Consider the following 17,755-nt stretch of genomic DNA (forward strand, 5'->3'; position numbering starts at 1 on the left):
TGTGTGTGTGTGTGTGTGTGTGTGTGTGTGTGTGTGTGTGTGTGTGTGTGTATGTGTGTGTGTAGTATGAATGTATGGAGGTCAGGGGTTGACAGTGTTTTTCACTCATTCTCCACCTTATTTTTGAGACAGCATCGCTCATTGAACCTGGAGCTCACTAATTGACTAGACTGGCTGGCCAGAAAATCAGTAAGGTTTTCCCTCCTCCATCTCCTACCAGTGAAGTGCAGGTGCATGGTAGCATGCCCAGCTTTTGATGTGGGTGCTAGAGATCTGAGCCAAGTCCTTATGCTTCCTCAGCAAGCACTTCACTTGAGCCATATCCTTGATCCTCGTTTTATTTTTAAATTCATTTTAAATATCATTACTTGATAGATACTTGGTTGTTTCTACTCTTCAGTATTATGAATAATATTGTTATTAATGGCATGTGCAAGTTTTATTGGATATATTCCTAGGAGTAAAATTGCTGGTCTATATGTTTTAAGTGTTAGTTCTTTTATATGATGGACACCCCGTTAGGACCCCCAGCCACCTTTATTTTTCTGGGTGATAGACTTTGAAGCACGGGAATTACAGATTTTGATAAAGCAGTTTTTCTTTTTTATGTATTTTTGAAACTCTGTGTAGCGTGGCTGTCCTGGAAGTTGCCCTAAAGACCAGACTGGACTCAAACTCAAAGAGATCCTCCTGCCTCTGCCTCCCAGTGCTGGGATTAAAGGCGTGTATCACTACTGCCCAGCAAAGCACAGACTTTCCATTCTACCTTCTGTGATATGCCTTTCCTGTAGTGGTTAGAATATTGTTTCATAATCCATGCTTGCGAAGATGTGCTGGGCCTATGCTTTTTTTCCTGAGGATTATATAGAATTTTATAATCATTGAATTATTTTAGTTAATAACTTGAAACTAGGAGGTATCAACTTGATTGTTTTCCATGTGGTTATCCAGTCGCAAAACCATTTGTTAGAAAGGCTAGGTTTTTTTTTTCCTTATTAAATTGTCTTTGCATTGTCTTAAAAATAAGTTTATCAAACTGAAGATGGTGCTACATGCCTCTTACTTAGTGCTTAGGAGGCCGAGGAATGACTATCACAAACTGAAGGCCAGCCTGGGATACACAGTGAGACCTTGTCTCAAATTAGAAAATCTGTTAATTTACCACTTATATCTGAATGGCCAATTTCTGTTCCACAGATGTGTGTATTTTTCTTCATGATAGTACCACACTGGGCTGGGCGTGGTGGCACACACCATTAATCCCAGCATTTGGGAGGCAGAGGCAGGCGNATTTCTGAGTTCGAGGCCAGCCTGGTCTANAGAGTGAGTTCCAGGACAGCCAGGGCTACACAGAGAAACCCTGTCTCAGAAAACCAAAAAAAAAAAAAAAAAAAAAAAAAAAAAAAAAAAAAAGAAAAGATAAAAGATAATACCACACTGTTCTCATTTGATAATTTGAAGTAGGATTTGAAATCAGAGAAATCATTGTCCCGACATTCTGTACAAGTGAAATGTCTGCTGAGAGCTTTATTTTTTTCCATTAATGTTCTTAGTTTTCAGTGTATGAATCTTGCACTCACTACTGTTACTTTTGGAATGTGCACTGCTTGTAGGTAGAGATACAGTTGATTTTTATATGGTCATCTTATATCTTGGAACATTACTGAATGCATTTATTAGCTCTAAGTTATTTTAAAAGAGAGTCCTTAGGAATTGTTATATACAAGACCATGTCACCTGCAGTTAAATGTCTTGCCTATTTTTCAGATTTGGTCTTTTATGCCTTTGTTTCTAGGTTTTGTAGACTTTTCTAATATAGTGTTCAGTAGAATTGAGGGAGCTAGTGTTTTTTCTTGTTGTGTTTCCCACCTTTGAATATGGTATTAGTTGTGGGTTTTTCATTGTTGCACTCTCTCAGATTTAGAAGTTACTTTCTGTTCCATAATTGATGAACATTTTAATCATCAGATTGTTGGATGATTTTTTTTTTTTTTCTTTCGAGGCAGGGTTTCTCTGTGTAGTCCTGGCTATCCTGGAACTCACTCTGTAGACCAGGCTGGCCTCGAACTCAGAAATACACCTGCTTCTGCCTCCCAAGTGCTGGAATTAAAGGCCTGTGCCACCACTGCTTGGCTGGATGATCTTTTAATTTATTTAATGTGTATATGTGTGCTTGAGTGTATGAACGTGCCCCACATTGTTCATGAGCCTGTGGAAGTCATTGGATCCCCTGGAACTGGAATTACAAGTGGTTGTGAGCCGTTGTGTGTATGCTGGAATTGAACCCAAGTCTACTGCAAGGACAATAGGTACTCTTAACCACTGAGCCATCTCTCCACCCCAAATGGTTGTATATTCTTGACATCAAATCAACATTGAGTAGTATTTATATTATTCCACATAGAAAAATAATAATGCTAATCTTTTAGTATCTCCTCTTTTTATTTTCTCTTTTCTGTTCTGAACCAAATGGGACTTAATCCCAACAAGTTTATTTTTGAAATTCAAAGCAGTATTTGAAGATATTTTATTTTATTTTGTATTTCCCAAGGTATATTATTATGTAGGTAGGACATATTTTTCTAAAATTTACTCCTTTTTCAGGAGTAGCTTATAAGAATGGCCAATCATGGGCTGAGGAAATAGATGGATCATTTGGGTAAACTTCCTGTGTAGGCACGAGGACCTGAGTTCAAATCACCAGTGATCATGTAAAAGATGCCGTAACCCTAACATTGGGGGGAAGCAGAGACAAGTGCATCCCCAAAGCTTGCCAGCTAGCCAGCCTAGGTGAAATGGCAAATGCCAGCTTCGGTGAGATGGATTCTGTGTTAGTAATGGAAGATACCTAATGTATACACACCTTTCAACACAGAATGATCATTCATTGTAGTGTGGGCGAAAACACTGAGCCATCCAAAGCCTTCCTATTTATATCACTAGGATACAAGCACTTTGAGGGAATAACACTATCTTACTCATACCACACTCCAGGTTTAGAATACTGATGCCACATAACAGGCACTTAATAAACATTTGACCCTTTAATGGCTGTTACTGCCAGTCCTGGGATAGAAAGCCTCTTAGAGACATGGAATGGTCTTATCTGCCTGTTTGTTTAGTTGTTGCTCTGGATTAGAAAGAACAATGTTTTGGGTTTTCTGTTTGTTTGTTTTTTCTATTTGAGAGAGCTGAAATTAACTGACTTTTAGTCAACTGAGTTGTGATTTGTGCATGTGTGTTAGTTAGCTTTTAGTTGCTTTAGGAATTTGTACAGAGAAAGTTAATAACAGGCCTGAGGCTGCTGTTCTTAGAAAGCCCTGCATTCCTGGTTCAAATTGACTTCATCAACCTGGGTCAGATTTCTGAGAGTCTAATGCCAGGTGGTTCATTGTCAGAATATTTAAAACAGAACAATTTGGGGAAAAGTTTCCAAGCAATAATCATTCCCATTCCAGGTTTCCAGGCAACAATCATTTTAATTCCAGGTACACAATAAAGCTTAAGGTGTGATTACATAGAAACTTCTTTACAAAGGACAGGACCATGGCTCAGGGGTTAAGAGCATTTGCAGAGGCCTCAGGTTCAGTTCCTGGCAATTATATGGTGGCTCACATCCACTTGTAACTCCACTTCCAAGGATGCTGAGGCTCTCTTCTGGCTTCTAAGGTTACTAGGCATATAGGGAAATAAAATGTGCATATGCATAAAAAATAAAAATAAATCTTCTAAAGAAAATATTTGTGGGGTTGAGATGATGACTCAGTTTGCGAAATGGTTGCCATGTCAGTGTGAGAAGTTGAGTTTGGATCCGAAGTATTTATATTAATAAAAAAAGATAATGTCCTAACGCTTGTGCTGAAGAGACACAGACAGGTGGCTTCCTGGATTCTGGCTAGCTAGCCTCATCTACTTGGTGAGCTCTAGGTTCTGAGACTTTTTACAAAAAATAATGTGGACAGTGATTTAAGAGGACATCCAACATCAACCTCTGGAGTGCACATGCGCGCGCGTGCGCGCGCGCACACACACACACACACACATGCACGCACACACACACACACACACACACGCACACACACACACGAGATAGGGAAAATATACTCTTTCCTTCATGTTTTTATAGCAGGATTATAACTGGAGTGCTACTTTGTCCTTAGGCATGTGTTCTGGGAAAAGAATATCCTTGCTTCAGTTATTCAGTTATTTGCCCCATGCCTGCAAGGTTTCTGTGCTGTTTATTTTAGATAGTTCATTTTGACACTTAGATAAACAGAAGCCAAGCACATAAGCATACCCAGAATTAGCCCCTAAACTATGTTCCAGGGCAGAGATAAGATGCTTAGACTTCTCCAGTACAGATAAATATATTACAACTACTGGAGGATAAGTGTTGTGAGACTTTTGGATTGTTTAGACATAGAATGGCAGTGAAGATTTAAAAAAAAAAAAAAGGATAGCCCGGGTGTTGTGTCTTGTGCCTGCACTCCCTGCCTTCAGGGTTAGAGCAGGAACTGTGATGCCAAGATCAGCCTGGGCTATATAGCATGATCCAGGCTAGCCTGGGCTTCAAAGGGTTGCTGTCTTTCAGGGAAATTCACTTGAAATTACTCATAGTGAATATAGCAGATGTTCAGGGTAGTAGTCATTTTTCATGTCTTACTAAGACAGCTTCATTTTATTTTGCATTCTCTAAACTAGAGTTCTTGTGCATTTTGTTCCCCAGTTTTCATCTGCCCACGAGTAAACTGTTAGTTATTACTGTAATGTTTTTTCCTCCTAAATCTTCTCAGTATATAAATTGGCTACTTCTGAATTCTAAAAAAGTTCTCTAGAATTAATTTGAAAAGTGTTTTTCTATATTTATGTATAACTTCCAGATTTTTAGATTTATGGATGCCAGACTTTGGAGACAAAAAAGTTTAGGCTCTTCTCAAAATGTTAGACCAAATAAGATGTCCTGTGGATAAACCCAAGATTGTTTTTGTCTTTGTTGAAATCCTCCTTTTTTTCCCCTCCTTGTTTTCAAGTCTTCCTCATTGATTGAGTAAACTCTGTTCTTTGACTTCCTGAGTTGATAGTTTTGTGGATGCATGCTGTTGATTAAGCATCCTGCCAGTTACCACCAGGCAGCTCATTCCTACATTTCTGCTTTTGTCTACTTTTGGTTAGTTGTCAAATTTACCTGTATTTATTTATTTTCTTTCTTTCTTTCTTTCTTTCTTTCTTTCTTTCTTTCTTTCTTTCTTTCTTTCTTTCTTTCTTTCAACGATTTTGTTTGTTTATTTTGCTGTTTCTGATGCTGCTGCTTCCATAGCCTGGGGGCATTTACCACCAATTCTCTCAGCTTTTTTTTTAAAACTTATTATTTTATATTATTAGATATTTTCTTTATTTACATTTCAAATGCTATCCCTAAAGTTCCCTATACCCTCCCCCTGCCCCTGCTCCCCTGCCCACCCACTCCCACTTCTTGGCCCTGGCGTTCCCCTGTGCTGGGTCATATTAAGTTTGCAAGACCAAGGGGCCTCACTTCCCAATGATGGTCGATTAGGCCATCTTCTGCTATATATGCAGCTAGAAACACGAGCTCTGGGGTTACTGGTTAGTTTATATTGTTGTTCCACCTATAGGGTTGCAACCCTCTAAAGCTCCTTGGGTACTTTCTCTAACTCCTCCACTGGGGGCCCTGGGTTCCATCCAATAACTGACTGTGAGCATCCACTTCTGTGTTTTCCAGGCACTGGCATAGCCTCACAAGAGACCACTATATCAGGGTCCCTTCAGCAGAATCTTGCTGGCATGTGCATTAGTATCTAGGTTTGGTGGCTGATGATGGGATGGATCCCCGGGTGGGGTAGTCTCTGGATAGTCCATCCTTTCATCTTAGCTCTAAATTTTGTCTCTGTACCTATATCCTTTCATGGGTATTTTGTTCCCTATTCTAAGGAGGAATGAAGTATCCACACGATGGTCTTCCTTCTTGGTTTTCTTGTGTTTTGCAAAATGTATCTTGGGTATTCTAAGTTTCTGGACTAATATCCACTTACCAGTGAGTGCATATCTAGTGACCTCTTTGGTGATTGGGTTACCTCACTAAGGAGGATATCCTCCAGATCCATCCACTTGCCCAAGAATTTCATAAATTCATTGTTTTTAATAGCTGAGTAGTACTCCATTGTGTAAATGTACCACATTTTCTGTATCCATTCCTCTATTGAGGGACATCTGGATTCTTTCCAGCTTCTGGCTATTATAAATAAGACTGCTATGAACATTGTGGAGCATGTGTCCTTACTACCAGTTGGAAGATCTTCTGGGTATATGCCCAGAAGAGGTATTGCTAGATCCTCCGGTAGTACTATGTCCAATTTTCTGAGGAATCGCCAGACTGATTTCCAGAGTGGTTGTACAAGCTTGCACTCCCACCAGCAATGCTGCTTGTGGACGTTGTACATCGTGGTGCGGAGCCTAGTGCGCACCACGATGTACAACGTCCACAAGCAGTCTTCTTCAATTTCTTTATTCAGAGACTTGAAGGTCTTATCGTACAGATCTTTCACTTCCTTAGTTAGAGTCACACCAAGGTATTTTATATTATTTGTGACTATTGTGAAGGGTGTTGTTTCCCTAATTTCTTTCTCATCCCATTTGTCCTTCGTGTAGAGGAAGGCTACTGATTTGTTTGAGTTAATTTTATATCCAGCTACTGCACTGAAGCTGTTTATCAGGTTTAGGAGTACTCTGGTGGACTTTTTAGGGTCACTTATATATACCATCATATCATCTGCAAATAATGATATTTTGACTTCTTCCTTACCAATTTGGATCCCCTTGATCTCCTTTTCTTGTCGAATTGCTCTGGCTAGGACTTCAAGTACTATATTGAATAGGTAGGGAGCTGTATTTTCATCTATAACAGTGACAAACATGTATTGCTATTTATACCTTTATTTATTTATTTATTTATTTATTTATTTATTTATTCATTCATTCATTCATTCATTCATTCATTCATTCATTCATTTATGGTTTTTTCGAGACAGGTTTTCTCTGTGTAGCCCTGGCTGTCCTGGAACTCACTCTGTAGACCAGGCTGACCTTGAACTCAGAAATCCGCCTGCCTTTGCCTCCTGAGTGCTGGGATTAAAGGCATGTGCTACCACTGCCTGGCAAGACCATACTTTTACAATTAATTTTAAAAGTAGCATCCAAAGTGAGGAGTGTGGAGTTTCATTATGGCATTTTATACATATATTTTACTTTCAAATTCTTTTTTTATTGAAAAGATAGCATTAAATATCAAAAAGTACAATAAAAGGGGCTGGAGAGGTGGGTCAGCGGTTAAGAGCACTGACTGCTCTTCCAGAGCTCCTGAGTNCAAATCCCAGCAACCACATGGTGGCTCAGAACCATCTGTAATGAGATCTGACTCCTTCTTCTGGTGTGTCTGAAGACGTCTACAGTGTACTCCTATACATAAAATAAATAAATAAATCGTTTTAAGAAGTACAGTTAAAAGACTATTTTTTATATACATGACATGTTTGTTCATTTTTTAAAAAAAAGTGAAGAGAAATATGTATGCTTTTATAGTTCATTTTTCCCAGGTTGGAGAAAGGAGTGGAAATTAATCTTTACATTTGAAAATCAAGAGACCATAATCCTATAATCTCTCTCTCTCTCTCTCTCTCTCTCTCTCTCTCTCTCTCTCTCTCTCTTTCTCTCACAAACACACACACACACACACACACACGATGTGTGATTTCTGGATGGAGAACTAAGAAAATATGTAAGTTTTGAACAAGAAACAGAGTTTCATTTGGTTGAGAATTAGATTTAACTAAACTTAGCACTTGTAATCCTGAGTTTGAAACTAACTTGGGCTACATAGTAAAACCTTATCTCAAAATAAAAAAAAAAATGCTGAATTTAATTATCTACCTAATGATAAAGAACAGAAGACCCACACCCCTTTCATCTTCTTATTTATTTCATAAACATATGCATATATGGATTAGTTATGAAAATTTCATTTTTTCCTATATCATTGAAAATTATTTACTATTTATTTATGTGTGTGTGCATGCACGAGTAAGCATACATGCAAGCATGTATATGTTCACATGTACCATGGTGCATGTGTAGAAGTCATAGGATGGGCTGGTGAGATAGCTCAGTGGGTAAGAGCACCCGACTGTTCTTCCAAAGGTCCGGAGTTCAAATCCCAGCAACCACATGGTGGCTCACAACCATCCATAACAAGATCTGATGCCCTCTTCTGGAGTGTCTGAAGACAGCTACAGTGTACTTACATATAATAAATAAATAAATATTAAAAAAATAAAAGAAGTCATAGGACAATTAGAGTTAGTTCTCTTCTTCGACAGTGCGGGTTCCAGAGATCAAATTCAGGTCAACATACTTGTGGGGATTTAGTATAGTAATAGTATAGAATAGTATTTGCAAAGAGTGTTTTGACCTTTTTATTTTCTATTTGTATTCCAGCCCCTTCTCTTGACTCATTACTCTAGCTAAGATATCAAGCAGTATAGTATATTGAGTAAGAATGGACAAGTGAGCTAGGTGTGGTGGCACTTGCCTTTAATTCCAGCATTGGAAAGGCAGAAGAGGTTGGAGTTCAAGGTTATCTATCCACAACCATAGAGGGAGTTCCAGGCTAGACAGGGATATACTCAGTGAGATCCTGTCTCGGAAAGGGAAAGGGAAAGGGAAAGGGAAAGGGAAAGGGAAAGGGAAAAAGGGAAAGGGAAAAAGGGAAAGGGAAAAAGGGAAAGGGAAAGGGAAGGGAAAAAGGGAAAGGGAAAAAGGGAAAGGGAAAAAGGGAAAGGGAAAAAGGGAAAGGGAAAGGGAAGGGAAAAAGGGAAAGGGAAAAGGGAAAGGGAAAAAGGGAAAGGGAGAAAGGGAAAAAGGGAAAGGGAAAGGGAAAAAGGGAAAGGGAAAGGGAAAGGGAAAAAGGGAAAGGGAAAAAGGGAAAGGGAAAGGGAAAGGGGAAAGGAAAGGAAGAAGGAACGGAAAAGGGAAGGAAGAAAGGAAGAAGAAGGTGGTCACTCAGGCCGGCAAGATGGCTCAATGGGTGTAGGTACTTGCCTCCGAGCTCGATGACCTGAGTTTGATCTCAGGGTCCACATGATCTCAAAATATTTTCTGACCTCCAAAACACACACACACACACACACACACACACACACACACACACACACACACACGTCTCTAGTTTAAAAAAATAAAGAAAAAAGTGAATGTCCTTACTTTGTTTTGATTTTAGTGGAGAAGCTTTTGAGTTTTTACTACTTAGTATAATTAATGTTGGCTATAGATTTGTCATCTTTATCTTTTAAGAGTTATATTTTTTTGTATCTCTAGTCTTTTGTTGGTATTGTTCAAACCCTTTTATATCAGTTGAGATGAGATTACGATTTTTCTGCTTGAGGCCATTGATTGTTACTTTCATTGGCTTACATATGCGGAATCATCCTTCCCTCTCTGCTGTGAAGCCAACTTGATCATGCTGAATGATTTCTTTCTAGTGTGTTTTCAATTCTGTTTGTAGATATTTTATTGAAACTGTTTGATCTATGCTTAGCAGGGTATGGTATGGACTTATTAATTTTTGGAAGAGTCATGTTGCCTTGATTTTTCACGTTTCTTGTGATTTTGCATGTTAAGTCATTGGTTGGGATGTTTTCTTTGTTTTTACCTTCTTATTCTCTCAGTCTAATTGCTTGCAGTGTTCAGGAGGGAACGGGGTCATGTTTAGTTGAGCTGTCATTTTCCTGTGCTAGACTAGCATTGAGCTTCAGTCCCTGCACTCTGCTGAGAGTAGAATACTGTCCATGAAAACAATGAGTTCTCATTTATTCTAGTTCTACTTCCATTGCATTCCTTCTCAGGTTCCCAGACGCCTTAGAACTCTTGTCTGAGCTGCAAATTGATTTTCCTTTTCTTGGCTTTAGCAGTCTCTGATAATATGGACTTCCCTTCTTTAGTGTACTAATCTCTCATGAAAGATATGAAGGACTGATATAGAGTCTACATTCTCATTTTGTCTTATTCATGATGTCCTTTCTTTTTAAAATGTTTATCTGAAGGGAACAGTTGTGCCACCATGCCAGTAGCACTGACTTCTAGCTTATATTTCTGAATTGCTAGCGATATATATATATATATATATATATATATATATATATATATATATATATATATTGCTCTTTAGTTGGTATTAGTGAGTATTTTCTAGAATATTTTAAAGTAATTTAAAAATATATGCATCAAGCCACATACATTTTCATTGATTACTATCTGGTTTGGTTTGTCCAAATAAACTATATTAAAAAAAATTGATAACTGTAACTCTATATACCTACTTGTGAACATTCTGTTTACTTGGCTTTGTCCTTTAAAGTACTTTGCATAGCAATCAATGTGGCAGATCTATTTTTTTTTTTTTTTTTTGGCAGATCTATTTATGTATGCTGGGTGGGCAGAGACATCAAGCCTGTCATTGCTTTTCTAGACTTCTTTGTTATGTTCAGAAACATTAATTTAAAAAGTAATATGCATTGATGAAGTGCTCCTAAATTATACTATTCCAGTTCTATACACTTGAAATAAAAAACTGATTCAGAAGCCGGGCCTGGTGGCGCAGGCCTTTAATCCCAGCACTCGGGAGGCAGAGGCAGGCGGATTTCTGAGTTCGAGGCCAGCCTGGTCTACCAAGTGAGTTCCAGGACAGCCAGGGCTATACAGAGAAACCCTGTCTCGAAAAACAAAAACAAAACAAAAACAAAAAAACAAAAAAAAAGAAAAAAGAAAAAGAAAAAAAAACTGATTCAGAAAGTCGTAAGAAAGTATTGGTTATGTTTAGTGATTATCTTTGCTACTCAAAGATATTAGGAAAGTCTATTTTAAAAAACTAAATAAGGTTCAGATGTTGCTTTTTGATAACCTTTTACTTCTTTGGTATTTTCACAATGCTGGTTAGTGTTTTTTAATCGGGTCATATGGCAAATGCTAAAATTCAACTAAATTACATGATATATATGAAGAAAGATGGGTTGGCATTAAACTAAGGAACAGCTAGTTCCTTGAGGAGCTATTGAACATTTCATCTGTCTATTTTAAACAATATAAAATCATTTTCTTTTTGCTCAGAATTCCTGAGCTTTTAGGTTTTTTGTTTTGTTTTGTTTTGTTTTGTTTTTTTTCAAGACAGGGTTTCTCTGTGTAGCCTGGCCTCAAACTCAGAAATCCACCTGCCTCTGCCTCCCAAGTGCTAGGATTAAAGGTGTGTGCTGCCATTGCCTGGATGTTTTTTCCCTTTTTTAAGGCAGGGTCTCTCCATGTAGCTCTGACTGGTCCAGAACTAGCTATGTAGACCAGGCTCGTTTGTTACTCAGAGAGATCTACTTGCCTCTGCCTCCCAAGTGTTAGATTAAAGGTATGCAACACCATGTTGGCCTATGTGTTGGCTTTAAAGGCTAGTTTAGAACATGGTATTTCTCTCTCTCTCTCTCTCTCTCTCTCTCTCTCTCTCTCTCTCTCTCTCTCTCTCTTCTTTCCTTTTCTCTTTTCTTTTGAGATAGGGTCTTACCTTGTAGCTCTGCGGTTCTGGAACTCACTTTGTAGACCAGGCTGGCCTCGAACTCAGAAATCCACCTGCCTCTGCCTCCAAGTGCGGGGTTAAATGCATGTGCCACCACTGCCCGGCCAGTGCTTTTTTTTTTTTAAAGAATTTATTTGTTATTATATGTAAGTACACCATAGCTGTCTTCAGACACACCAGAAGAGGGAGTCAGATCTTGTTATGGATGGTTGTGAGCCACCATGTGGTTGCTGCGATTTGAACTCAGGACCTTTGGAAGAGCAGTCAGTGCTCTTAACCACTGAGCCATCTCTTCATTTATTTTATTTTATTTTATTTTATTTTATTTTTTTGAACAGCAAAAATATTTAATGGTGGAAAAGTGATAAGAATTATATGTGTAAAAGAAGTCTGTTATCAGGGAATATATTTTCTTTCATTTCTTATTATTTGGATATAAAAATTAATGTCTAAAAGTGCTGGAAGGTATAGATAAAGAGATGGTTCAGTAGTTAAAAGCAAGTGTACTGCTCTTCCAGAGGACCTAAATTCCGTTTACAGCAACCAGGTCAGGCAGCTCACAGTCACCTTAACTCCAGCTACAGGAACATCTAACGCCTCTGTCCTGTGTGAGCACCTCAACTCATGTACACATACCTACACACACACACACACACACACACACATGCTTAAAATATAAAGATAAATCTTGAAACAGAAAATTATTGGGTAAGCATAAAATTAAAAATTTATTCAATAATTAAATTTGAAGGATTTAGCAGGAAAATTTAATCTTACTTAAATTAGATTATTGTATATTATTAAGTGAAATATTAAAGATTATTATAATTAATGGTATTATCAAAGAAACATCAATTTATCATTGTGTTCTTTGTTCTTTTGTTCAGCTTCCCAGAATCAAGAACGGCTGTGTGCATTTAAAGATCCATATCAACAAGACCTTGGGATAGGTGAGAGTCGAATCTCTCATGAAAATGGGACAATATTATGTTCCAAAGGGAGCACGTGTTATGGTCTGTGGGAGAAATCAAAAGGGGACATCAATCTTGTGAAACAAGGCAAGTAATTTTTTAAAAAAATTATTTTTATTTTTTATTTTATGTGTACTTTTTATTTTATGTGTACTGGTGTTTTGCCTGCATGTATCTCTATGTGAGAGAATCAGATCTTGGGAGTTATAGACAATTGTGAGCTATCATTTGGGTGCTGGGATTTGAACCTGGACCCTCTGGAAGAACAGTGGGTGCTCTTAACAGCTGAGCCATCTTTTCAGTCTCCAAGTAATACTTTTTTTCTCCCTTAAAATTGCTTAGTTTTTTTTTTTTTTTCTTTTGGGTGCTGAGAATCAGACCCAGATTATCATGCACACGGCAGGATCTCTGCCACAGGGCTCTGTCTTCAGCATTGTTTTCATACATTTGGAGCTTATCTAGAAATGACATGTAGGTAGATTAAAGCCATATCCAGGAAAGTAGTAAATAAGAAGATAAACACATAAATATATCTATTTATTCACCCACAAGCTCCAAATTCATAAAAGAACATTTACTTTTTGTGTAGTTTGTTTGTTTGCTTGCTTGCCTGCTTTCTTTCTTGGCTAAAACAGGGTCTCACTGTGTAGACCAGCCCGGCCTGGAACTCTCAGAGATCTGCTGTCTTTTGCTTCCCAAGTGCTGAGACTAAAGTTATGCTCCGCTATGCCTGGACTTTTAATAACATCTTTTTCTTTACAAGTTAATGTTTGTGAATGAAGTTTGGAAAAAACCAAAAGACTATTCAGAAAAGCCAAGGTCTACAACTCAGTTCTCCTAAAAATATATTATTTTTAATGTTGATTTGTTCCCTTTAGGTATATTATCCATATACTTTAATATTTATATGAGTACCAGTCTTCTTTTGAAATGTCCTCTTCCTTTCCCTCCACGGTATTATAAATGCCCTCTGAAAACTTGTGTGCCTCAGCACTGCATGTCACTGTGGCCGCTTACTTATCACAGCTTACTTGCATGCTCTGAACACCATGCTGCTCTAAGGTTTTCACTGAAATGCACTATCTGGCAATGAAAAACTTCAAACATAAGAAAGTTGTGTCTGATTGCTTTTTATTTTTATTTATTCTTTTGTAAAAGTAGATTCTTTAATGTAGAATTAATAGATCATAAAAATGTATGGTTATTTTAAAGGCTCTACATTAAAATTGCAAAGTTTTTCCAAAATTACCATCATACAAACGTTGATTACAGAATTGTATGAGAGTGAATGTCACTCAGTTATGATTGCATTGTTATTTTAAAGTTGAGGACAATATAAATCTAAAATAGTAGGACTTTGCTGTTTCTTAAATAATTCTTATATTATGGTGCAGTTAATCATAATTGTTTTTGTTGGTTGCTTTTCCCTGTGAAATGTCTGTGGTATCCTTTACCGTTTTCATTTAGGTTTGTTTATGACTATATTAGTTTTATATGACTGCAGTTATTTCATAATTTGTTGTTTTACTTACTGTACTGTTTCCTAACTAATTTTAATATTGCTCTGTAGGATGTTGGTCTCACATTGGTGATCCCCAAGAGTGCCACTATGAAGAGTGTGTAGTAACTACCACCCCACCCTCAATTCAGAATGGAACATACCGTTTTTGCTGCTGTAGTACAGATTTATGTAATGTCAACTTTACTGAGAACTTTCCACCTCCTGATACAACACCACTCAGTAAGTATTTACAGTAATTTCTTTATAATTCCTTGTTCTAGAAGTTTTGAAAATATAAGTAGATAAACATTCAAGGTTAGTAAAATTTTCTCTAAAATCTTCAAAGATACCACCACCAGCAAAGCATTGGTATATTTATTATCAACTAAATTTGAATCAAGATACAGTTTTCCCTTTGTCTGGCATGATGGTGTGCTGTTGTAATCTCAGAACTCCAGAGGCTGAGGCAGAAGGGTTGTAAATTCAAGACAGCCTGAGCTACCTGGTGAGTTCCTACCAGTCTGGACTACATAAAAGGACCATACCTCAGCAAACAAATAAAACAATCTAAAACCCACTTAAGGAAGGGAATTTGGTGATATCAGATGGACATGATGGTGCATGCCTTTAATCCTGACACTTGGGAGGTAGAAGCAGGTGGATCTCTCTGAGTTTGAGGCCAATCTGGTTTGCATAGCAAGTTCTAGGCCAAACAGGGCTACATAGTGAGACCCTGTCTGAAAAACAAAATAAAACAATAACAACAAAAAGAGAGAGGAGGGGTGGGGTGGGGGATGAGGGGGTGGGGTGACTATAGCTGTAGTTTGGCCTGTGCCTGAAGCCCCATTCATTCTGGAGGTCAATGAAGGAGGTCACTTGAGGTCATGTATTCAAGTTTAGTGTGGGAAATACAGAGAAATTCTAAGTCAAGAAACAGACAGCAGCCCACATGATAACACATGCCTTTAATCCAGCACTTGGAGGCAGAGGCGGGTGAATCTATATAGCTTTGAGGCCAGCTTGGTTTACATAGCAAGTTCTAAGCCAGCCAGAGCTCCATGGTGAGACCTTGTCTTAAATGAAAAGTCAAAATCCAAAGTAAGACAGAAAACCAACCAAACCAAACCAAAACAAAACAAAAAAAACCATCCAAACAAAATGAACATCAACAACAAAATCCTTCATAGTGGATATACATGTAACTGTTGACCATGTAATTGAAACTTGGAATACATGTTATTGATGTAGACTTAGGAATTTTAAAATATCCTCAAATGCATTATATATATTATATGCATATGTATGTAGTCATATAAAACATATGTGCAATTAAATATAAATTTAAAAACTTAAACATACGTACTGTGGTGGCTTGAATGAGGGTGGCTTCTATAGGTTTATATGTTGCTTGGTCTCCAGTTGGTGGAACTGTATGGAAAGGACTAGAATATGTGACCTTGTTGGAGGAAGTGTGTCACTGGGAGTGAGTTTTGAGGTTTCTACAGCCCACACCATTACCAGTTAGCTTTCTTTCTTTGCCTTGGGCTTGTGGATCAGATACAAGCTCTCAGCTCCTGCTGTTACACTATGCTCTCCTGCCCCTATGCTTCCTACCATGATGGTCCCCAGTGGCTCTTTCTTTTATAAGCTGCCCTGGCCATGGTTTCTTTTCTCAGTGATTGAAAAGTAACAAAGGTAGAAACTGGTACCAGGGAGTGGCACATTGCCGTGACAGACTTGTAAATGCTACTTTTTGAAGAAATGTATGAGACTTTGGATTAGGAGAGCAGTTGAATGCTGGAAGAATGGCCATACTAGTAGGAGCTTGGAAAACAGTATTGCTGAGAGTAATATGGGCTGTGGAGGACTAACTCAACAGGTTTCAAAGAGGAACAATATTAGCAACTAGACTAGAGTCTGCTTTTGTTATATTTTGGCAAAGAGTATAGTTGCTGTCTGTTTTTGTCCTAAGAATCTGTTTGACGCTTTCTTGTGGCTTTGCAGTAGTAGGACTCAAACTCTGGGCCTCAGGCATCATGAGAAGGCACTCTAAGCTGTATCCTTCTCTGTCTTAGGATTTCCATTGCTGTATAGAGACACCGTGACAAGGCAACTCTTATAAAGGACAACACTGGGTGGAGCTTCAAAGTCTACCCCCACAGTGATACACTTCCTCCAACAAGGCCACACCTCCTAATAGTGCCACTTTCTATGAGCCAAGCATATTCAAACCACCACCCCATCCCACATATACATTTCTTATTTCTTTAAAAAATGGACAAAAAAAAGGCAGAAGCATTTCAGTAACAGTAAGCATGCATTGTGCCCAGATCGTAGTCCGTAATAGTGTTCTCTGCTAAAAGAAACTATTGCTCCTTGAAAAAGTATTTATTCCAGAACAAGAGCAAAGTAAGTCCAAGGCTGAAATACTTTTTGCTAGAAAGTAAAAATTACCAAAAAATATGGTGGAGACTCACCTTAAAGATGCAGGAGCCATGCACCTTGTTCCCTGTGGCATCGGGTGAGCTAGCTGGGGAAGAGCTGGAAAGCTTTCCCTCATGGTGCAAGTGTGGGAGAGCTGTTGGGCTGACCAGCTTAGCTACCACCCAGGCCTAGGTCCAGGACTTCGAGTGGACCCACCCCAACATCTACCCTGTCGGTGAGCTGCTGGAGCATGAAGGGGCCTGTCCTACAGTCCCAAAGCTATAGGACCTCCTTGACTCATGGCAACAACAGGATGTCCAAGAGGAGTCCTGGTGGGGATCCAGTATTGATAGTGTAACAGAAACCAGAGACCTTGAACCAGACTAGTAACTCATTGAAGTGAGCATTTGCAGGTAAATCTGTGTGGACAAAAGGCTTACTGTGTGACACACTGTGACATATTGCAACTTCTACAACAATGTTTTTTGTTTTTTTGGTTTTTTTTTGCTGGGAGGTTAAAAGGGCTGAAGGCATATACAGAGGGACAGGGAGATGAGTGGGATTGGGGCACATGATGTGAAATTCACAAAGAACCAATAAAAAAGTTAAAGAAAAAAAAAAGATGCAGGAGCCAGCTCTGTAGAACCCCTTCATGGGCTAAAATTGGGGAAGTTTGACTTCAAGAATAGCTAAGTACAATAATGAATTACAACCATTTGAAGGAAATGAAGCTCCAGAGTAAATGTCAAGTGCTAACTGAAAATACAGGAGTGTTGGAATTGGTCAGTCATCATTCAGCTTCTATCAGGTCAGAAAGGAAGTATCAAAGAGGACCATACATTTGAGAGCAAGTTTAATGAGGAGCCAGAATATTTGTATGGTTTTTAAAATGTCTCAAATTTAATTGTGAAGGAACAATTAGTAATTGGGATTTGGGGCATAGCTCAGTGGTATAGATTATTTGCTTAGGTTTCACAGATCCCTAGGTTCAATCCCTTGGGTTATAATAAGGAGGAAGAGGAGGGAAGGGAAGACTGGAGAAACTAATTCAAGGTGGGTATCTTAGTCATTGTTCTATTACAATTCTTGTAAAAGAAAGCTTTAGCGGGGCAGTGGTGGCGCACGCCTTTAATCCCAGCACTCGGGAGGCAGAGGCAGGCGGATTTCTGAGGTCGAGGCCAGCCTGGTCTACAAAGTGAGTTCCAGGACAGCCAGGGCTATACAGAGAAACCC

At 38.5% G+C, this 17,755-nt stretch overlaps 1 protein-coding gene across 1 annotated transcript in view; it reads left to right on the forward strand.

Annotated features, from left to right (window-relative positions):
* Nucleotides 1–17,755, forward strand: part of Bmpr2 (bone morphogenetic protein receptor type 2) — a 112,443-nt gene that overhangs the window by 36,061 nt on the left and 58,627 nt on the right. Inside the window, exons 2-3 of the mRNA XM_029538676.1 lie at nucleotides 12,514–12,684; nucleotides 14,168–14,338. Of these exons, the coding sequence (XP_029394536.1) occupies nucleotides 12,514–12,684; nucleotides 14,168–14,338 (342 nt within the window). The remainder of the gene's footprint in view (nucleotides 1–12,513; nucleotides 12,685–14,167; nucleotides 14,339–17,755) is intronic.

Source organism: Mus pahari, chromosome 5 (assembly GCF_900095145.1).
Source record: "Mus pahari chromosome 5, PAHARI_EIJ_v1.1, whole genome shotgun sequence".
In the NCBI taxonomy this organism is placed as follows: domain Eukaryota; kingdom Metazoa; phylum Chordata; class Mammalia; order Rodentia; family Muridae; genus Mus; species Mus pahari.